Source organism: Nelumbo nucifera, chromosome 3, assembly GCF_055504915.1.
Source record: "Nelumbo nucifera cultivar China Antique chromosome 3, China Antique-T2T, whole genome shotgun sequence".
Classification (NCBI taxonomy): Eukaryota; Viridiplantae; Streptophyta; class Magnoliopsida; order Proteales; family Nelumbonaceae; genus Nelumbo; species Nelumbo nucifera.
In genome coordinates, this window is record NC_142651.1 from 42,562,985 (window position 1) to 42,586,768 (window position 23,784).

The 23,784-nt window shown below is 38.7% G+C and overlaps 3 protein-coding genes across 9 annotated transcripts; all 3 read left to right on the forward strand.

The window, feature by feature from the left end:
- The first annotated feature begins 568 nt into the window (after positions 1-568).
- LOC104603920 (uncharacterized) lies at positions 569-22,353 on the forward strand. 7 transcript variants are annotated; one of them, XR_016083526.1, is made up of 5 exons: positions 576-804; positions 954-1,863; positions 13,739-13,814; positions 21,890-21,977; positions 22,090-22,353. XR_016083526.1 is itself a non-coding variant. In XM_088899811.1 (3 exons), exon 2 carries the CDS (start codon positions 1,011-1,013, stop codon positions 1,854-1,856), a length of 846 nt encoding a protein of 281 aa, XP_088755937.1. In that variant the 5' UTR covers positions 577-804; positions 954-1,010; the 3' UTR covers positions 1,857-1,863; positions 21,890-22,353. The 7 variants fall into 7 exon arrangements, 2 of the variants coding, with proteins under 2 accessions (XP_088755937.1, XP_019054418.1); XR_016083527.1 differs by lacking the exon at positions 13,739-13,814 and adding an exon at positions 17,061-17,104; XR_736286.3 differs by lacking the exon at positions 13,739-13,814 and having other exon boundaries at positions 569-804.
- On the forward strand, positions 9,378-10,076 carry LOC104604082 (uncharacterized). The gene has a single exon (XM_010268313.1). It carries the CDS (start codon positions 9,378-9,380, stop codon positions 10,074-10,076), a length of 699 nt encoding a protein of 232 aa, XP_010266615.1.
- Positions 12,404-13,297, forward strand: LOC109115165 (uncharacterized). Its single transcript, XM_019198858.2, has one exon. The coding sequence runs from the start codon at positions 12,404-12,406 to the stop codon at positions 13,295-13,297; it is 894 nt and encodes a 297-aa protein (XP_019054403.2).
- Positions 22,354-23,784: the final 1,431 nt, after the last annotated feature.

Genomic DNA, 23,784 nt, shown 5'->3' on the forward strand with positions numbered 1-23,784 from the left:
AGTTCTTACCTCGGGCATCAACCTAGGGCCTATAACGTTCTCTCTTTTACTCCTCGCAAGACCGGCCTACCAACCCTCGACCACCCCAGGCCTTGGACTACTCAACCACACCCCTACTTGGAAGCGATTTGGCAATGTTGCCCTTGGCCTATTATGACCAGCAACAAAATGAAACAATGGATGCTTGGTACTTGGTAATTTTCTTCAAAAAGATTGTTAGAAAGTTTTATATGAATTTGAGTTTAGGAGCGGGAAGGAGTAGGAAACCATTGTGAAAGGTTTCCTATGGGTGTATATTCGTAAGATTAGGAAGTTGCCTTCTCCCTCACGATTATAGAATTGAGAACATTAAAGAGAAATGTGAAAAGAGGGAATTGGAGAAAGAGATGGCTGTTGATGTGGCCTATATTTCTATATAATATAATTTATCTATATCGACATATATTATTATGGAATGGATACTTTCTTCTTGCGCTAAATGAAATCTACTCGTGCGAGTAGATTAGCGCTCTCACGTGCCAAACTCGGATGGAGATTTCTGGGGAGAACTCTTTTCGAGGCTTCTTTTTTTGCAGCGGATCGAGGCCTCCTCTTTTCCTCTTTTCCTCTTTTCCTCTCCCGCCAACCGATTGGTGGCTTGGTGCTTAGTCTGGATAGTCGCAAAAGTGATGCGATCCGAGTTTTGATTGAATTTCGATCGGACCAAACCGGTCCGATTTGCAGCAAATCGATCCGAGTTTTTATTTTTATTTTTCCAGTCACGCTACTGGGGGGCCTCGCCATTGGGCTCTTGCCGCAGAGACTGTTGAGTGTCTCTCTTTCTCCCTGTCAAACCCTAGATCTCGTTCCCGCCCTTTTTTTGTACTACACTTTTTTTTTTTTTAAGTTAAAACTTTTTTTGTCGCAGAATTCCAAGTTTTCATTTCTAGTTTTATCCTCTATTACTTCAACAGGCGCAAGGAGGATTTGAGAGTGAAGAAGCAGAAGAAGAATAACCAAATCGAGTAACAATGTCGATGTCCAAGAGTTCAAAGATGCTCCAGTACATCAACTACAGGATGCGCGTGACGATTCACGATGGTCGTCAGCTAGTTGGAAAGTTCATGGCCTTCGACCGCCACATGAATCTTGTCCTCGGCGATTGTGAGGAGTTTCGGAAGCTCCCACCCGCAAAAGGAAAGAAGAATGAAGAGCGTGAAGAACGGAGAACCCTAGGCCTTGTTCTTCTCCGGGGTGAAGAGGTTGTCTCCATGACCGTCGAAGGGCCACCTCCTCCTGATGAGAATCGTGCCAAGGCTGTTGGTGCTGCTGCAATGGCGGGTCCCGGAATTGGCCGCGCTGCGGGCAGAGGAATTCCGACTGCGCCGCTTGTTCAGGCACAGCCTGGGCTTGCTGGGCCTGTTCGTGGCGTTGGTGGGCCTGCTCCTGGAATGATGCAGCCTCAGATATCACGACCACCAGTTCCTCAGGTGTCTGCGCCACCAATGACTTATCCACCTGCTCCTGTGATTCGCCCTCCTGGACAGCTGCCTGGCTTCCCTGGACAGCCTCCACCAATGGCACGGGGACCACCACCTCCTATGCCTGCTCAGTTTGCTGCTGCAAGACCTGGTGGAGCATCGCCTGGCCCGTTCCCTATGCCGCCACCACAGTTTGGGCAGCGGCCCATGGTTCCACCACCGCAGATGATGAGAGGACCGCCACCTCCACCTAGACCGGGTATGCCAGCTCCCCCGCCGCCACGCCCTGGGATGCCTCCTCCACCAGGCGGTGTTCCTGTTTTTGGCCCACCTCGCCCAGGTATGCCGCCACCGCCAAACCCTCAGCAGCAACAGCAGAATCAGCCGCAGCAATAGTGATTCGGTATGCTTCTTTTCTCTTAAATTGCATGCCTTTTTTTTTTACAAGGTTGCGGTGGGAGGGTTTTTATCTGGTTATTTACTCTACTTTTTGTGCATAAGTTTATATTGTTTGATTCTATCTTGATCCAATACCTTTGAAGTTCAGTTTCTTTCTGTGAGGTGCTGAAAATTAAATGAAACCTCTACCTTCTAATAATCTATCTTTATTTCAATTCCTTCGTGATCGTGACCAACTAATCATTTTGTTGTGTATGGTTGTGGGTTCCATATTTAGCTCTCCGTTGTACATGGTGGCACCCCACTTTCTTTCTGTGATTAATACTGATCATTTAATTATCTTCTTCCACAAAAATATTCTACATATGAGTTAAAAACTTTGTATATTTTCATATTCATTTAGGCTGTGTTTGGTTTGAATGAAAAAGTAGGGAAAGGAATGGAAAATTGGAAATGTAGGGAAACCTTTACAAGCCTTGTATAGGTTTCCCTAAGGTTCCCTTCCTTTCCATACTTTTTCCTTCAAACCAAGCATAGCCTTAGGGTGCACATTTTTCAGCATTGAATTTTGCTAGCTTATACATCAATCATAGAGTCTCGTCCACCTAAGTAATCTCTCAAAACTCACTTCTGTTCATATGGGTAAATTGTTTGGAGTTTCTAAAAATGCACAGGGTTATAGTCCTTCATGAACACTTTCTATTGCCACATTGCATGGTAAAGATGCTAATGGTTTAGAATAATGGGGGGGGGGTTCATACTGCAGCTGTTTATCAGAGATTCAGAGAGTTTTTATTTTTTGATAGATAAAATTTCATATTTTCATTAGATCAAACAGGGATTACATGAACAGTCCCTTGGAAAGGTGCGAGGTGCTGCCTCTCCAAACAGAAAACACATAAGCTAAAGCAAAAAGTACATGAGTGCTGATACAAAATTACAGTTTAGCTCGGAACCCCAAAGGTGGGTATCAAGAGTCAAGACTATTATTCTATTTTGAAAAAAAAACATAGTAGAATTCTCTGTTTACTTTTGCAGTTTAGATTATAGAAAATTGAGTAGAATCTCATTCTCATATTTGAATTGAACACTTAATCATCAAAATATTATGAAAATTAAGTTAAGAAACACAACTCTTATCACTATTGCTTTACCCAAGATGTGCTCAAATACTCAATGAGTATGTTAAGTTACAACTGTGCTACATCCTAATTGGTTCAATAGAAAAACCTCTAACTCACCCTTACAATGCCCCTTTCTCTCATTGGCTCAATGGTTTAACTTGAGCTTATTAGCTCACCGTGTCTTACTTGTCAGTTATAAGTCTTGGACTACATTTATGAGGTTCAAAAGAAATTGAATATAAAACAGTATCTTTAGACTCCCAAACATGTAATGGAGACCACAAATACAATAGTACAAATTACAAAACCAGCATTCATGTATCAAAGTTCAGTTCTTGAGCCCTATCTTATTTAAAATGTAAATATACAAAGGCACATGTATCATATAAACAAATAAAATAATGTTTTTTTCGGGAATTATTTCAATAAAAATCAGATATATGCTAAATAGGATAGAATACACCTGGCTTTCTACTTTAAATCACCAATCTGAAAGTCTACCTGTTCCATATTTTTATCTACTTGTATCAGGTTTTCTTTGAATTGAAAACAAAACCGGGGCAAGAAATCCTCCTAGCCCTAAACTCACAAATAGTGAGCATCTCTCTCACTGTTATTGAAGGCAAGTCCCTTCACTTGATTAATATGGCCAACACCATACGCAAATTCAGCTTCATGATTTTGAACAGAATTCATGGCCAACTCTTATCTTGAAGTACTTCTTTCTATTTGAATTTGAAAGTTTCATGAACTGCTGCTTAATCTTTTTTGCTCATTAGCATCTTCAATTTTCAATTTGCAAAGGGTTAACCAATCACCCTGTGCATCCATGTGAACTGGCGACTGTTAATACCGGAGCCAAACCTGGCGACTGTTAACATCGGCGCCGAACCATGCACCGTTTAATAGCAATAGGATCTAAAACTTTCGAATTTGAATCAACAATCCATAAACTTGATGGTAGTTTGGTTTTGACTGAGAGAGGTAGAGGGGCTTGGTCGAAAATTTCCTTTGAGAGGCGATCAAAGATAAAAAATCTATGGTAAAAGATCGTAAGTATGCACATAGAGGGAAGGTGCTTCTTCTTCAACTAAACGAAAACAAATGGGGTAGGTTCATCCGTTTAAGCTGCTGGGAGCTCGCTTAGAAACTCAGAACCATTTACATCCTTTGAAAAGCAAGAAAATCAGGGTGAAAATCGTTCGTTGAAGTGCTAAACCTAGTTCTCCAACATCCTGGTCTCCAAACTTCTGAAGTCCCCGTAAAAGGAGACCTTCCATCCTTAGCGTCAACGAGCAGAGTCGTTAAGGCCGGCGGTTTAGCCCACATATCCATAGCCAATCAACTGAGACCCTTCGGCAAATGGAAAAATGCCTTTGTATTCTCCAAAATAGATGACCTAACTTGGAATGAGGTTGAGCTAGGAATTACAGCTAACCTTCACTCCCCAGAACTCCTGCATCTCCACCCCTTCTCTAGTAACAGAGTAGTGGGTTTTGCTTCTTTTGAAGATTTGGTTTCCACTTGGGTGAGGTTGGAGAAGATTCTCGTTTATGGCAGGTGAGTGAAGATTGATCGATGGTGGCCGACGTTTAACTCCGTCCCCTCTAGATTAAAGTTTGATGGCTGGATTCTAGTTCATGGCCTCCCGTTCCACTTGTGGTTGGATGAGGTCTTCTCCTTGATTGGAAGCTTATGTGGAGGGTTGGAAGAGATTGACCCCAAAACCAAAGATTGGTCGGAACTGAGGTGCGCTCGCTTGAAGGTGAAAGACAGGGGAGTTCATTCCATACCCCGACCAAAACCAATCCTTGACAGAAATGTGTGGTTTTTCGCCATGATCGAAGTAGAGGAAAAAACAAAGGCTTCTTCTCCAACTGCCGAGTCAACCTGGAGCTTCGACTTGTGAACTTGGGGTAATCTTGTTGTCATAGATGAGCCTGTGGCCGACGCAGGAAGCTTATGTGATAGGAACAACAAGAAGGTGGTGACCTATGCAGAGACGTACAAAGCAAGGAAGAAAGATAACATTTCCTTGCCAGGTAAATATAAAGGAGGAGAGGTGTTTTTTTCCAAGAACTAGAAATGGAAAAAATTTCAAATTTTAAAGGGAGCTGAGACCCTTGCCCCAAAGCCCGCTACAGGCCATCTCTTTCGGACCCATGTGCTACGAAGCGCCATCGGATACCCGAACCCAACCTGGTCAAGAAATCCATCAAGCAATCGGGCTGTCCCTCACCTTCGGACCAGGGAGATTGTCTTTCGACACCAACCTTCAGCGAAATAAACATTCATGCAACTCCTCCAAGTCCAATTAATCACAGAAAGGAAATTCACCGACCCCCAACACCATTGCAGAACTCAAACCCAAGCTCTTCTAGAGAAGAAGAATCAAAGTCGGATGAAGACATGAGCACTTACAGGACAAAATCAGAGGTGAACACTTAGGAGATAGCTCTCAACAGATCCAAAGCCCTCTTTTCAGAAAGAGAAGCATGGGGAAGTGTAGAATTATTGGAGGATGTCTGCTTGGTAGATCCATATTACAGGACTCTCTCCACCAGCAAAAGCTTTGAGGCTAGACGGGGAAGAAACTTACCTCAAAACTAGCTTGCAAACCTCTCTAACTCCATTCCCTTGTCAAACCCAAAATTTTCTTCTTGCTGTTATCATTATCGCAACTCACCTTCTTACTGTTACCTTTGCTGTGTTCCAGGTTCAGGTGGCAAGCTATCCCAACCAATGACTCTCTCAAACAAAGGTGATTATGCGGAGGTTTTGGGTCCAACATCTTTGTCCAATGTTCTGGTCAGTTGACCTAGGAGGGAACAGGATGCTGATGAAGTCAATGAGATGGCCAAAAATCTAGGCCTCCAGCAATGTGAAGCTGGCAAGGCCTCCGACAAAGAATGGATCAATAAAAGAGGTAAGGGAGCTGACAGGGAGTTATCAGAATCATAGAAAAAGTTGAAAAAGGGACTAAGTAGGGAATTAAAGAGGCTACAATGGGGGATAAAAAAGTTGGAATTTGCAAGAGAAGGGAGTAGAAGAATAGGTAAGGGTAAGACCAACAGAGTTTCAAGATGAAAATCCTGAGCTGGAATGTAAGAGGGCTGGGTGGTGAAACAAAAAGAAGCTTAGTAAAAGATACCCTTATAAGAGAGTTTCCTGACATCATTCTGTTACAAGAAACAAAAAAAGAAGTGGTGGACAGGAAGTTAATCAGAGCAACATGGGGTTTAAGAGGCAGAAAATGGGCTGCCCTTTCAGCCATAGGCACATCAGGAGGGATCCTTGTCATGTGGAGAGAAGACGTGGTTACAGGAGTGGATTTTAACAACAATTCTTTTCACAAACAAGGTAGATGATTTCACCTGGATTTTAACAACAGTTTATGGCCCTAATGATCCATCAAATAGGAAAAGGTTTTGGGAAGAGTTGGATTCCTTGCATGAACATGATGAGTTTCCTTGGGTTGTGGGAGGAGACTTTAACGTCATGAAATTTAGTCAGGAACAGTCAAAGTGGAAGAGGGTCAACAGAAGCATGAGAGAGTTCTCCAACTTTATTTCCAGACATAGTCTACATGACCTCCCTTCAAGGAATTGTATCTTTACCTGGTCGAACATGCAGGAGAATGCCTTAAGTTGTAGGGTGGACAGATTCCTAATTACTTTAGATTAGGAAGCCCATTATCCCTTGACCTGTCAGGAGATCCGCCCCCGATGTACATCTGACCACTGGCCTATCACCTTAAGTACAGACTTGGAGATTAGAGGGAAATCCCCTTTCAGGCTGGAAAACTTCTGGACGGAACACAAAGACTTCTGCAAAAAGGTTGCTTTATGGTGGGGGGAATGTAAGTCAGAAGGGTGGCCAGGGTACAGATTTCTAGAAAAATTAAAATTTGTAAAAAGAAAATTAAAAGAATGGGCCAAAGAGGAGTTTAAAGCACTCGAGGAAGAGAAATCAGCACTCTTATCTAAATTGGAGGATTTAAATCAGAAGGAGTAGATTGGCTAGCTAGAGGAAAATGAAAGAAGGAGAAGATTTGAGCTCAGAAAAGAATGAGAAAAGGTAATAAGGAGAGAAGTTTACTGGAGACAAAGAACTAGGGTCAGATGATTAAAGGAGGGGGACAATAATTCTAGGTTCTTCCATATTTATGCATTTGGTAGGCGGAAAATAAATATTTTTTCAAAATAAAAAATCGGGCATCGAGAAGTGGAGAACCCTGAGGAAATTTCTGAAGCTTTCTTACACTTCTTCAAAGATCTTTATGCAAAGAAAGAAAACAGAAAACTCTTTAAACTCTTGGGAAGGACTAAAATTGTCGGAGGAGAACAAATTGTGGCTAGAAAGAGAGTTTCAAGAACAAGAAGTAAAGGATGCATTTTTTAGCATGGACGGAGATAGAGCCCCTGGCCCTAATGGCTTCTCAGTTCTATTCTACCAGACATGTTGGAGCATCATTAATTCAGATTTATTGCAGGTATTTAATGATTTCTATCATTCAACCATTGTAAACAAAGGAAACAATTCCAATTTCATATGCCTGATTCCCAAGAGAAAGGGTACTTTAGAACCAAAAGAGTATAGACTTATCAGTCTGATTGGGAGTGTCTACAAAATTTTAGCTGAAAGATTGAAGAAAGTGTTAGGTGAAATCATATTCCCTAATCAATTTGCTTTCATCAAAGGGCGTCAAATAATCGACAACACTCTAATAGCAAACGAATGCGTTGAAGAGTGGAAGCTGAATGACAAACCAAGTTTGATTGTGAAACTCGATTTGGAAAAAGCGTATGATAAAGTAGATTGGGAGTGCCTCATGGAAACTATGAGACTAATGGGTTTTGGAAACAAGTGGATTCAGTGGGTTGAGGGATGCATAAGTTCCACCTAGTTTTCAGTTCTAATAAATGGGTAGCCAAAAGGATACTTTAATGCCAGTAGAGGCCTAAGACAAGGATGCCCCCTCTCCCCATTGCTTTTTACTCTAGTCACAAAAATTTTCAGCCAACTGGTGAATAAGGCAATCTCTCTTGGACTATTGAGAGGATTTGAAATTGGACGGGAAGCCACCCAAATATCTCATCTTCAGTTTGCTGATGATACTATCTTTTTTCTTGAAGCTGATGAAGTTTATGTGTCAAACCTGAAAAGGGTCATCACTTGTTTTGAATGGATGTCTGGAATGCAAGTAAACTTCTCAAAGAGCAGTATTGCTGGCATAAATCTAGCAGAGGCTCAATCCTTGAATAGCTTCACAGAGATCTTTGGATGCAAAGCGGAGAATCTCCCCTTCTCCTATCTGGGGATGCCTCTTGGAAGGAACCCGAAAAATCAAAGCTTTTGGGATCCAATTCTAGAAAAATGTGAGAAGAGACTAGCCACATGGAAAATGAACTACTTGTCAAACGGGGGGAGGCTCACTCTAGTTAGAGCATCCTTGGCAAACCTCCCCACCTACTACCTTTCCATCTTCCGTATGCCCAACAAGATAGCCATTCAGTTAGAAAAACTTCAGAGAATCTTTATTTGGGAAGGAGGGGGGGGAAGGGGCTCACACCTTGTGAAGTGGTCTCAGGTTAGCAAACCAAAGGAGAATGGAGGTTTGGGAGTAGGTTATTTGAAAGAAAGAAACACGGCTCTTCTTAGTAAATGGTTGTGGCGATTTCCTCTAGAGCCAACTGTACTATGGACTGCTGTAATCACTAGCAAATACGGGAAGCACACCAACGGTTGGAATAGCAAGCTTCACTTGAATCGAATCAAAGACACCCACCCTTGGAAAGGTATAATCTTGACTTACAATTTTTTCATATCCTTTATCAGACACAAAGTGGGAAAGGGTGACAGAATAAAGTTTTGGACTGACCTGTGGTGGGGTAATTCTACTTTAGCTAACTCCTTCCCTCGCCTATTCAGCCTTACCTTAAACCAAGAAGCTTCCATATCCCAGGTTTTACCCCCTCCCCTCCTTACTTCAACTGGAATCTAACCCTTAGGAGACCTCTAAGGGACCCAGAAATTAGTGAAATCTCTAGCTTCTTGCACACCCTAAGAGAGGTCTATTCTCACAAAATTCCCCTGACCTTGTTTGGACCCTTCAGCCATCAGGTAAGTTTTCAACCAAATCTTGCTTCAAAGCTTTAGTTAGGGAAGAACAAACTAATGATCAGTACTCCTACAAGAGAATCTGGTGTGCTCATATCCCTACCAGGGTATGTTTTTTCGTGTGGGAAGCCAGCTTAAAGAAAATCAACACTTTTGACCTCCTTCAGAAAAAGAACCATGGCAGGTATTATTTATCTCCACATGGCTGTTGCTTCTGCTTTAAAGCTGGGGAATCCACCAACCATATTCTGCTCCACTGTGAGGAAACTAGAAAATGCCGGAACTTCTATCTTTGTTTGAATACAGCTGGGTTTTCCCTGAAAATGTGGTTGATTGCTTAAGGCAATGGTCAGGAAGAGGATTAAGCAAAAGAGGGAAAATCTTATGGCAATCTGCTGCTCATGCTATTTTTTGGAGCATTTGGGAAGAGAGAATCAACAGGGTCTTCAACAACAGAACAAAAAACTTTGAGGAGCTGATATCTCTAATATGTTACATATGCTTCCTATGGGCTTCCAGCTCATCTCATTTCAGAGGTGTCCTTTTTGATGACCTCCAAAGAAACGCTGTAAATTTCCTTCACTCTAAACAAATACAGTTCAACACTACCTGTAACTTCAGATCTGATGTGGAGGGCGAGACGACCTTGTATTTTGATGGGAGTGCTTTTGGAAACCCAGGTACAGCGGGTATTGGAGGTGTAATTCGAAATAGAAATGGTATCAGTTGGGCTTTTAGTGGGCTGATTGGAATTGCCTCATCAACAAAGGCAGAAGTCTTGGCAGCTCTAACTGGCATCAGGATTGCAAAAGACATGGGTTTACGAAGTCTTACCATTAAAGGAGATTCAGCCAACACCATTAACTGGCTTTCTAGTCCTGACAGTGGGCCTTGGGCCTTAGCTCACTACCTAGCTGAAGCGAGAGACATTCTTGCCTCTTTAAGTGGCCAAGTGGTCTGGATTCCGAGGTAGCTAAACTCTGAAGCTGATAGTCTAGCTAAATCTGGTGCTCACAGGGATTTTCTCTTTAGTGATAGCTTTATGCCTTTGTAATTTTCTGAGAGTTTTATCTGTCGTGTACATCGCCTCATGTACCTCTCCTTTTGAATAAAGTTAACTTTTTCTCAAAAAAAAAAACGAAAATATTGTGTTAGAATTAAGCTCTAGATAATAAGTAGAAAATGCCAAATTAATTCCATAAGTGAATAACAGGACAAAAAACATAATGATCTCTAAATAGAAACCATCTTTAAACAGAAGTTACAAAAAAATTAATGAATCCACTCTTTCAGGTAAGCAGGATGCAGAAAATACACTCATTGAATCTGCATTTGCCCCTTTTCTGTGCCCTGGAAAGAGAGGGGGGGGGCTCCTCCCTCCCTCTCCCCATCTGTCAATCATAAAACAGTAGAAATCTTGTATCCTTGAAAGAAAAAAACTAAAAACACCTTAATAATTCAACATTCACAATTATAAAATACCAACCTTCTCATAACATCTCTCTTTCATTGTGCCTCTCCTTCACCTTCACCCTTTGTTATTCGTCTCATTTACTTTTTCCACATGTATTTTTTATACCTACCTACAGGAAATCTCTCACTCTGTCCATTACTTTACTAATATTTATGTGCATACCCTCTCTCTCCTACTCCCCCATTGATACAACTATTTCTAACTTTGCCATTGCCATTCATCATTATCACAGTAATGGTGAATGTTGTCAAGACACTCTCCCTATGTAGTCAAGAAATCTTGAATAAATGACGAAATTTGTAAAATAAAAATTCATTAGGAGAGTTTCTTAAATTCCAAAATAGAAAAACAAAACTACAATGTCCTACCATCAACTACAGTCAGTTGAACAAATACAAATGCAAAACAAGACATGAAACAGTAATCAATGAGTTCCAATATATGTAAAGAGAATCCTACGAGGGTATTAGATTAGTGCCTACATTCCACTATTCTTCCTAAATATAGAAATTTTCTAGACAATACCAAATGTTGAAAATATATTGATTCCCCCAAGCATATTTTTATTTTTATTTTTTTATATGTTGGCATTCCCTCAAGCAGATTGACAACATAAATATAAATCGAAAACCAAGGCTATAGCTATTAAAGTCAAACAGATGGCTAAGGTCTAAGGTGCAATTAATCCAAATATTTCCTTTAATCTCATTGTCCCCACTTCAAATCCATTTGCATGCCCAGAATGCATGAATAACAACATCCTAAAATCATACACAAAACAGAGTACATAAAAAATTGAAATGCAAAGGGAACATACCAAGGGTGCCCTTGCCTTTGGAGTGTATCAGTTTCAGAACCTAGCTTCATGCAAGTCATTTCAGGAAATGGAAAACGGGAAGAAATCTAAAGTAAAAGATGGGATTTGAACAAAGGCTATTTCAAGTGTAGTGTAAACTTTCAATTGAAACTCAACGCTGATTGAGAGAGAACCGAACTAAAGAAAACCCAAACTCTAACTGAAGCAAAGAGAAAAATAACCCCTCACTGGAGCTCAACCTAATGTGCAACCAACAGGAAAAATGAGCCTCTAATATACACCATGCAAGCAAGAGAAATCAAACCCTTAAACAAAAAGAAAATAACACTCTAAAAAAACAATGCACTTACAAACCCTAAAACAAACAGGCATGCAATGATTTCACCTTTTTCTAGGATTTACTGCAATTTGGCTTATTGAGTGAACAACGTTCGATGGACAGGCTACTGAGGAGTGTTGGCCAAGAGAGACAAAGGTCTTGTGCAATGCTTGTTAGGAAGAAATGATGAGAGAGATAGTGAGAAAGGGCTTGAACCAAGGGCTTTTCCAATGGCAATTCCAACAGAGAAACTTTAGAGGGAGGTAGAAACTCGAGTGGTGCGTTCAAATGGTGTTACACGTATAATACCATTTAATAGATTATGCACACTTTATGTCCTCTCATGGGGATACCATTTACTGAACGTTTGTGTGGCCACGAATCACCATTTTGTAATTATATATATATTGTTGGAATATTTCGGTAATTATGTATTATATTATGTGCTATTTTAGGTAGTTAAGAGATTTGTGAGCTGTACAAATATTTTTAGAAATCAGTTTTATTTTTTCCTTTATTTAGGGAGATTTGTTACCTAGTTTGTATCCTAGAGAGAGCTATAAATTTTGTTGTACAGAAGCATAAAAAGATCCCATTCTTATTATCTTTCTGTCTCTTCTTTATGGTATCAGAGCAGAAAAGACCTAGGGTTTGTTTCTACGTTTCTGTCCCTAAAAAATGTCCGAAGTCATGTCCAGTTCTCAACCTCCTCAACCTTCTCAGCCTGAGCCCCAGATTGTCCGGAATCTGCCTGAAAATTACCCTATTCAGATCACTACAATCCGACTAAATGGTGACAACTTTCTCCGGTGGTCACAATCTATTCGCATGTATCCCAGAGGGAGAGGGAAAATTGGCTATATCACAGGAGACACGAAGAAGCCTGATGTGAATGATCCAACCTATGCTGTTTGGGATGCTGAAAATTCCATGGTGATGACGTGGTTGGTTAACTCCATGACTGAAGACATAGGGGCAAATTATCTCTGCTATTCTACAACCAAGGAATTATGGGACAATGTTTCACAGATGTACTCTGATTTAGGGAATCAATCCCAAGTGTACGAGTTAACTCTACAACTCGGAAATATTCGCCAAGGTGAGAACTCTGTGACTAAGTATTTTAATTCTCTTAAGAGAATTTGGCAGAACCTGGACTTATTCAACAATTACAAGTGGAAGTCACCCGATGATTGCAATTATTACAAGAAGATGGTGAATGTTGGCCGAGTCTTCAAGTTTCTTGTAGGTTTAAACGTTGAATTCGATGAGGTTCGTGGCCAAATTATTGGAAGAAACCCTCTGCCCTCAATCGGTGAGGTATTTTCAGAAGTACATAGAGAGGAAATCCGGAGACAAGTGATGCTTGGAAAGAAGGCTACAGGTACAATCGGACCTGTGGAAGGGTCAGCCCTGATTATTTCTGAGGCCCAAGTCAGTCGAAGGTCATCCCAAAATCAACGGGTTGGAGACAAGAATAACCTGCGCTGTGATTACTGTGGGAAACCTCGCCATACCCGAGAGAATTGCTACAAATTGCACAGGAGACCATCCAATGGCAGGGTGAACAAACCTGGTGAATAGAATATACCTACAGCAAACGAGGCTGAATCATCTCCATTCAGTAAAGAGCAAATAGATCACCTTCTTAAACTACTAAAATCCTATTCGTCACCTAATACTTTTGTCGGGTCTATGGCATAAACAGGTAGCAATTCTTTGGCACTCTCAATTCTAGGAAAATCCGGTCATTGGATCATAGATTCAGGGGTTTCCGATCATATGACAAGCTGCTCTAATTTATTTAGTTCTTATTATCCTTGTTCTGGTATTGAAAAAGTGAGAATAGCTGATGGTAGTCGTTCATCTATTGCAGGCAAAGGAAACATTAAAATTTCAGAAAAAATTACTTTGAATTCTGTTTTACATGTTCCAAAACTTGCCTGCAATCTTCTTTCTGTCAGCAAATTGTCTAAAGATACTAATTGCTCCATTTATTTTCTTCCTTCCACTTGTGTTTTTCAGGACCAGAACTCGGGGAAGACGATTGGAATTGCTAGAGAGATAAATGGACTCTACTACTTTGATGAAACCGCTATTGGTAATAAAAAGGTTCATGGTTTAAGTAGTACGAGTTCAATCTCTGTCTGTGATCAAGTTATATTATGGCATAGAAGATTAGGGCATCCTAGTTTTCCATATCTCAAACATTTGTTTCCTAAATTGTTTAAAGGAATTGCTTGGTCAAAACTTCATTGTGAGGCTTGTCATTTGGCTAAAGATCATCGTGTTTTATTTCCAATAAAATTTTATTTTGCTTCAAAACCATTTTATTTGTTACATAGTGATGTTTGGGGCCCATCTAAGGTTAACACACTTTCTGGAAAAAAATGGTTTGTGACTTTTATTGATGACCATACAAGGGTTTGTTGGGTTTACTTGTTGGAAAGGAAATCAGAGGTTGAACAAAGATTTAAAGAATTTTTCCTAATGATTGAAAATCAATTTCAAACCAAAATTGGTATTTTAAGATCAGATAATGGGATTGAATACTTTAACAAATACTTAGGAGCATTTCTGACCGAAAAAGGTATTATCCATCAATCAACTTGTGACACACCACAACAGAATGGGATTGCTGAAAGAAAAAATAGGCACCTTCTTGAGGTAGCTAGAGCCATCATGTTTTCTATGAATGTACCTAAATATCTCTGGGGAAATGCTCTTTTAACTGCATGTTACCTGATAAATAGAATGCCATCTCGAGTTTTAAAATATGAAACTCCGTTACATAATTTGAAAACTTGTTTTCCCACATCTCGAATAACCACAGATCTTCCTTTAAAAGTGTTTGGTTGTGTCTGTTATGTGTATATACCAAATATTTTTCGATCAAAATTGGATCCAAAAGCTGAAAAATTTGTGTTTCTTGGTTATGCATCTAATAAAAAAGGGTACAAATGTTTTAATCCAGTTGCAAAGAAATTTTTTGAGAGTATGGATGCACACTTTGTTGAGGACCAACCTTTCTTTCAAAAAAAATCTCTTCAGGGGGAGAACATAAGTAAGGAAGATAATTTTTGGGAAACTTTACCTATTCTAGAAGAATTTATACCTTTGATTAATTCTGATAAGCAAGTTTTGGAAACAATTGTTGAAAGAATGGAACCTAGTATAGTACTCTTAATCTAAATTTGCCAGATACTACGTTATCAGAGACAGGGGGAGAAGTACTTCAAACGGATCACAATCCTCATCCTGAGCTTCAATTTTATACCAGGAAGAGGTTTCACAAAAGTACTACTGTTCTAGTTGTTCCTACAACAGAAGTCGAATCCAATTTACCGAGTGAAGGTCCTACACCTCAGAGTAATCCTTCTACTCCTATTCCGTCTTTGCCTAATCTGTCATTTTCAGATATTGACATTCCAATTGCATTAAGAAAAGGTACCCGAGCTTGCACAAAACATCCTATTGCAAAATACTTGTCATATGAGAGATTATCACATACTCAAAGCATTTGTGTCTAGGATTTCTAATCTGTATGCGCCAAGAACTGTTCAGGAAGCATTAGATTATCCGAAGTGAAGGTTAGTTGTGATGGAAGAGATGAATGCTCTTAGGAAAAGTAATATGTGGAGTATTACTGATCTACCCCATGACAAGAAGACAGTCGGGTGCAAATGGGTGTTTACAGTGAAGTGCAAGGCTGACGGAAGTGTGGAGAGATACAAAGTAAGATTTGTAGCAAAAGGTTTTACCCAAACTCATGGTATAGACTACCAAGAGACTTTTGCTCCCGTTGCTAAAATTAATTCTATTAGAATACTTCTTTCTCTTGTAGTTAATTTTAACTGGCCACTTTGTCAGTTCGATGTCAAGAATGCTTTCTTGAATGGAGACCTAAAGGAAGAAGTATATATGGACCTACCACCAGGATTTGAAGAAAGTCTTGGAAGAGGCAAAGTTTGCATGTTAAAAAAATCCCTATATGGGCTAAAGCAATCACCAAGAGCTTGGTTTGAACGATTTGGGGATGTAGTAAGGCGGGCACGGATTCTCACAAAGTCAAGCTGATCATACTTTATTTTTCAAGCACTCCACCGAAGGTAAAATAGCTATTTTGATAGTGTATGTAGACGATATTATCATGACTGGAGATGATTTATTTGAAATCAATAAGTTGAAGAATAAGCTTGAGGCTGAATTTGACATTAAAGACCTGGAAAAGCTTAAATATTTTCTCGGAATGGAGTTTGCAAGGTCCAAGGAGGGAATCTTTATCAACCAACGCAAATACATTCTTGATTTGCTCAAGGAGATAGGGATGACAGGTTGTAAATTCACAGAAACTCAAATGGACCCAAATATGAAGTTAAAAGCAGCAACAACAAATGAAGTGGTTGATCGAGAACGTTATCAAAGATTAGTTGGAAGACTAATCTGTTTGTCGCACACAAGACCTGACATAGCCTTTGCAGTAAGTGTAGTAAGTCAGTTTATGCATTCACCTGGACCTACTCACTTTGAAGCTGTGTTCAGGATTTTGAGATACCTGAAAGGAACTCCGGGGAAAGGACTCTTGTTCAAAAATAGGGGTCATCTCCAAGTCGAAGCCTACACAGATGCAGATTGGGCAGGTAATATAAATGATAGAAGATCTACTTCAGGTTTCTGCACTTTGGTAGGAGGGAATTTGGTCACCTGGAGGAGCAAAAAACAGAGTGTTGTAGCAAGGAGTAGTGCAGAGGCAGAATTCCGCTCTGTTGCACATGGCTTTTGTGAAGTGTTATGGATCAAAAGGCTCCTAGAAGAGTTGAAGGTTCCTACACCAACACCTATTAAAGTCTATTGTGATAATAAGGCAATTATTTCCATAGCTCATAATCCAGTTCTACATGACAAAACAAAGCATGTAGAAGTGGATAAACATTTCATCAAGGAGAAGATAGACAGTGGTGTGATATGCATGTCCTACATACCCACCACGAGCCAAGTAGCAGACATTCTCACCAAAGGGCTTCCTAGGGCGTAGTATGAGAACTTAGTCAGCAAGCTTGCCATGAATGATATATTCATGCCAGCTTGAGGGGGAGTGTTGGAAGATTTCGGTAATTATGTATTATATTATGTTCTATTTTAGGTAGTTGAGAGATTTGTGAGCTGTACAAATATTTTTAGAAATCAGTTTTATTTTTTCCTTTATTTAGGGAGATTTGTTACCTAGTTTGTATCCTAGAGGGAGCTATAAATTTTGTTGTACAGAAGCATAAAAAATCATCCCATTCTTATTATCTTTCTGTCTCTTCTATATATATATATATTGATTGTCTTATACATAATTCAGAGCCAAGCCTTGAAGGATTCAGAGAAAGTTGTCACAGTGGTCATGTGAGTAGCAGCATACTGATTATTCATTACTTTTAGTTTTAGTTATAACTTAAAGCATGTTACACTAAGGTCCAAGTTGTGTTTCTTTTAGTTATCATACACATAATTGACATCAAATCAGGGTGCAGATTGTATACCCAAAAGAAATCCCAAGCACTCACGACACCTACCCTACCTTCCACATACTCCTTACTCCTTTCTGTGATAACCATCTTAACTCATACTGGTCAAAAAGATGGTCAATGTTATTCATCATTTATCTACCAAAGTGATCTTGTGGTGAAGTGTGTTCATTGGTTCCAGCAATGAAGTCATCCACTCCGATCCCCATTTTAAAGAGAAACATCTCAGGTACCTCTTCAAACTGCCTCAGGAGTCAGAAATATGTCTATGGTTTGATCTCTTTACTATTGTTGAGATTGGAAGTGATTACATGTGGACCAACTTCAGGCCTCACAATGAGGGTTGTGAATTTGTGATCATGGTGCATCCCTGTCTGATCTAGAAGGGTCTTCCCCCTTTTATTAAAATCTAATTCATGTGAAGACCATAGTTTTCAAGGCGTCTAGGCGATTCTGGGCGACACTGGGGCGCCTAGTTGCCTAGGCGATAAAAATTTTATAATATGAAAAACTGACTTTTGGCTAGTTTCCTAGTTTTATGTACCATTTAGCATGTACGTTAATTGAAAAATAGCAATGCTTTTTATTAAGAACATTAAATTTCCTCTAAAGATGTGGCAAATCATCACATCTAAAAGATAAAAATCTTTTACATATATTAATTTCATTATTTTCAAAAATAATACTACTGTAATAAGTATTTAGTAGAGCAAATTCATGTTAATTAGCAGCTAAAGAAGGTTATTAAAGATGGAAAGTAAAATAAAAAAAAACAAGGATGGAGTTTCTGTTTTATTTAATTAGAGAGAATAGAAAAAAAGAACTTTATTATTCTATTGTTTCTTTCCCCCTTCTTTTCTTTTCTTTCTTTCTTTCTTTCTTTTTCTCATCTCAAAACCCTTTGATCTTTTAAATTTCAATAGTAAAACATTAAAACAAAATATAATTGATATATATAGCATATAATAAAATGTATCAACACATACATTAATAAGATACATCAATATAAATGATATTATAAAAGGCACCCACCTTGTCATTTTTGTGTCCTAGGTGGGCGCCTAGGCGACGCCTTGACAACTATACTGAAGACATTGCCAAGATTTACACTGATCGTACTGCATTCACTTTGGAGACTGCTAGTAATTTATTTCATAAAGACAACTGTTTTACAGATGGAACCTTTTTCTTTGGGATAGTAAACTTCTGTTGATCTAGGATAGATGTGTTGTCTTTGGCTTCATACTGACATTATAATACCATAAACTATGGTAGTAACTTTGTCCCAAGTCTCAATGCCTTTAATTGCAGAGAATGAGCAATACTTTACTAGGTCTTACTTAGTAATTTAGTTTTGATTATTAAGAAGATTGATATGATCCAGAGTCATCATTATTAAATCAAATAGAACCAACATTATGGTTAGATTAAATTGACACATCAGATGCTAGTTGATCTTACCTTGGTGAGAGACCTGACTGGAACTTTTGTGTTATAAGGACAAGCAACTGCATTCTTATTTATATGAATGGGGGTGGGAGTTTGCTAACCTAGAAGGTTTTATTGTACTTGGATGACAATTAGCTGGGATGAAGAATTAAACTATTTTGTAACTGAATCAATGAAACAGTGGAAACCGGATTCTAGATTTGGAAATAGATTGCCCTTTGAACCATCTAGTCATTCCGTAATAGAAGCTGGGGTCAAGGTTCCTTGACTGAAATAATATTTGGTTTCTTTAAATAATAATTTGAGGTCTTAAACCCTCTTATTCAGATCTTGTGAGTGAAATAGTGAGAACCCGGTGATAGAATCAGATCTTCTGGAGGTTTGACTGTTGAGCTTGCTTTCCAGAACAGATGGCTGGATGGATTGAGAAGGGTGAAAACAATTTATTGAGGGAACTCATCAAGAGCTTATCAGATTAATAGTTTAATAGATGAAACCTCTAGTGATTTTATGAAGAATGAAAGACATGGCATTAAATACTGAAAAATATATAGATACAGGAGCAGGATAGATGGATTTTGTTCTAATTTTTACTGGTTGGTCAAATGATTACACAACCACATTTGATTTCAAAATAGATAGCCCCCTCATTCTAGGGAACTCCCTAAGGGCTGAAGTGATGGCTATGATTCAAGGACTGAAGCTAATGAGTATGCATGGAATGAAGGATGTGGAGGTGGAGGGTGATTGCACAACAATGATTCTTGGTTGCAGAATCAGGAAAAAACTCTATTGAGTTTCAGGTCATTGGTTAGATAGACTCAATTCTTTGGCAACAGGCTGAACAGCTCATTCAACTGGCTGATTCATTGGCTAGAACAGGGACCATTAGGGATCACCTGGTGTGGGGATGTCCAGGTATGGGTATTAATGTTAATGCTGTCTTCAGTAGTTTGGGTTTTTTCTATTCTACTCTGTTTTGGATCACTTGTTGTACTTTATGGTCTGATTCCCTTTTGTGGGGAGTTGGATGATTTCTTTTGCAATGAAATGAATTTATTACTTGTCAAAAAAATCTTGGGATTTGGGAGCATTGATATTAGGTTTGTAATAATAATGGGCCATGTCAATAACAAGATTGGGACATGACATGGTAGAAGGAAGAAAAGTAGCAGAAGAGATGCATTTAGTTTTAGATCTTAGCTTATTTTCTACAGGGTTTTGGTCCAACAGTTACTAACTTCATCTATCATTTAGCATCAAAATCAAGGAAACAATAATAAAAATAGGGATCCAAGAATCAAATATTCTTTGGTTTCAATAAATATATTTAGATGGCATAGTTCTTATTGAAGGTTTTACCTGTTTTTCTAGTTTTTAGGCAGGCATCCTTTGTTTGTAGTCTCTCCACCAGGTGGATGGATAATGATTGTACACTCATCTTGGCAATTGAAATTCACAATGGTATTACACACGTTTGTTCCTTTTTGGATGTTAAATAAAGGAAAAGTATATCATGCAACACTCTATCATACTTTTGATGATTTCTGCAGTTTTTTTCCTCTTTTTGTGCTTCCACCTAACAGTTGAAGTTCTGATTATCCATGCATCTATATGTGATGTAAGACAAGGTAGAGGGTCCTACAAATTTTGGATCTGGCGGTGGGCTCTATGGGGTGAAGGGTGGGCTTTGGGTAATTAACTATGAAAATAGGGATGGAGAAACAGGTAGGCAGCTTGCTGTTCATTAAAGAATGAGCAAGAGACTAGGAAGAAAAAGAACTCTATCTGTTATAGTAAATAGTAAAGTGATAGACACTTAGAAGAAGAAATAGGTGAGAGAAAACATAAAAAGAGAAACTCTGGGCAGCACTTGGAATTCACTATAAATAGTTTCATCATAAAACTTAGATGTCCCATTACATACTCCAATTGGAGGATTTATCTTCATGATGTTTTTAGTGATACAAAGAATATGTTGTCAGTTTGTAATGGACTTATCTTCAAGATTTTAACTACATAGGGAAAAAAAGTAAATTATTGGAAAGATTTGGAGGTTTACATTTTCTTGGTAACAAAGTGGTTAATTCATTTGAACTTGTTGATTGACAAAGATAAAAAAGAAAATGACTTCAACTCGCTTTAAAATCTTGAACTATGATTACTTTGATTCACTTAAATTTGATAGGAATACACTCGCTTTGTCATTTCATGATTTCATCACTACCTTGATTGATGTTTGTGTGAACTCAGAGTGATCAGTGCACAGTACCAATTTATTTGACATCATTAGTTATTTTCTTACGTTAAAAACTAAAAATGAGCGTTCATGAAGTGGCTTACTTTACCTTGTATTGATGAATTGCACCAGTAAATGGAACTAGAATTAAATATTATTGAAGATAAGAAATTCATGCACAACTTGTTTTCTGTTACGATCCATTTGTCCCATGTTGGTAGTAAGGGATGCTAATGTGAGGTATCCCACATCGGTAGAATGGGATGCTGTTGCGGTGACAGGATCTGCTCCTCACAAATGGGCGCCTCACATACACATCCACCGTGCATTGAAAACATTTCCCGTGAATAATAAGAAATATGTATAGGAGATGTTCCCAATGTATGATAGGATGTGTGTGAGGCGCCTGTGAGGCGCCAGGTGTGAGGAGCAGATCCGGTCTCGCTGTTGTGGGGTATATATGTGCTTGGGTTCCCTCCCTCTAACAGTTAGCTTTTAGGGGTGAGTTCTCCTAAGGCACATAACAAATGGTATCAGAGCCTACACTATGCCTCCCAGTTGCAATCGTGTGGCATAAGTGGTGATGTCGGTATTGCAGTGTTCGGCCGGGACTAGGTGGACTAGTGCAAAGCCAGCCTGCGTGGGCGCCGGGACTGCAGAGCGTGGTGGAATGTTATGATCCATTTGTCCCATGTTGGTAGTAAGGGGTGCTAATGTGAGGTATCCCACATCGGTAGAATGGGATGCTGTTGTGGGGTATATATGTGCTTGGGTTCCCTCCTCTAACAGCTAGCTTTTAGGGGTGAGTTCTCCTAAGGCACATAACATTTTCCTAGTTATAAATTTATCACTGTACTGTAAATAGTTTAAGTGCAATTATGTTGCTCTATTTTGTTTCTATTTGTTTGGATTTGGACAACATAAAATGCTTTCAGTGTTAAGATGGTCATTCTGATTATTTGTTCTTCTGGCTAGGTTATATTCTCAAGTTCAGTGGCAAGAAAAACAACACTTTCGATCTGCCACTTATTGCTCATGTTCTAGTGCTTCATGGTTTGCTGAGGTAGAGATTGAGATAAATGTCATTTAACTTTTTAGATTTTTGATATTACAATGGTACAATGAGATAATTGTTGTTAGCTCTTGAAATTTATTTGAGAAATACATCTGGGCAGATTTGTTCAAGCGTGGAACTCAAATACTTTGTTGGGTCCTGATGGCTGATGCAAGACAGTTTTCCTCAATTGTTATCTCTACAAATAGTGACATTGTCCCAGGGGCTTTACTGCTTTTATATAGTGGTTTTAAGGACCATAATTAACATGTCTTGTATGGTTTTTTTGGCTTTTTTGCTCAAAATGAAATACATATATTGCCTGGAAATCATTTTTATTATCTTAATTATAATGATTAAATAAATGAATCAACCAAATATTCCAGTTTTATGTTGAATTGTTCTGGTTGGAAAACCCTTTTTGCTCAAAATGGAACAAATATGTTACCCATTATTCACTAATGGGGTGTTCCATAACGCCAATGTTGAAATTGCCACATCAGAAAAAAAAACATGTTCTTGAACTGCAATTTTTGTTTTGAAAATAAAAAATATTTTGTTTTCGTTTCAAAAAGGTGATTCAGGTTTTGCAAAACCGTCAAAATGATGATTTTTACGACAAACACAAGTTTTGAAGTACAGATAATGTAGGATTTATGAAAGATGATGAGATCATTAGATAAGAATATTCTATTTAAGTTAAATTCAAGATTTTTTTTTTGTTTCAGTTTTGGAGATAAAAGCACATGTAATAAAAAACATGCGTTTTGTTATTATTATTGTTTTTATTTTAAGAACCTATTTGTTTTTAAATCACATGGTTTTACTTTGTTTTGGTTTAGTCACAACAAGAAAGACAAATTCACATTGGTAGTCACCCCTAAGTTTTGAGAAATTCCTTGATAACCTTCCGTGAACTTATCTTCTATCAAGTCATTCAATTCAGTTATTTTCAGCTGTTGTCCCAAAATTAACTAAATCATGAGACACATCAACTCTAGGTTGGAGGCATATAAATGTATATATCTATCTATATATATATACATATAAATATGGGACACATCCCATTCAAACAGGCATCCCTACACATGCATCTAACCTGATTCTTTCCAAGGACTTGTGAAAGCAATAGAAGGCAAGATGACAGTTTCAGATTCTCTCGCATTCTATACTGTTTTGCTTGTTAAAAGCTGATTGTGAGCCTGTGACCGTTTATGGCATTCCCTCATTTCCTTCCCTGGATATCCATAGTCCATAATTTATTGTTATATGCGTAGTAATGTAATCGGTGTTCCCAAGTCCCAGCGACTACTAAGACTATTACGGATGAGTTTACATCTGCGCCTCACAACTTCCTACAGTATATTTTCGTCATGTATTGGGAATATCTTTTGATGATAACATCATTGAGAAGAAATGTTCTCAAGACAGAAATGTGCTGTGGAACGTTACGGGGCACCCCCTTGTGGGACACAAATGTGAACGGACGTCTACTGCAATATGGTATGTAATGGACTAGAAAACGCTGAAATCTGGAAGAGATCCAAAATTCATTTAAATGAAATTAAAGTATGATCTCGAAATGATCTGAGCGTAACAAGAAATGCGTACAAAATGAAATCATACTTTACCCTCAGCTCCAAAAAACAACCTTCCATCTACTGAAAACTCGAGCATGTTACTAAAACATGCTATTGAAATCTTTGAAATCAAACTATTGATAGCGCCTCATTTTGATTGGCTAAACTGTTCAAACCTACTTGCATATTATATCTCAGGTTCTCCGTGTTCAGAAACCCCGGGTGGAAACTAGGAA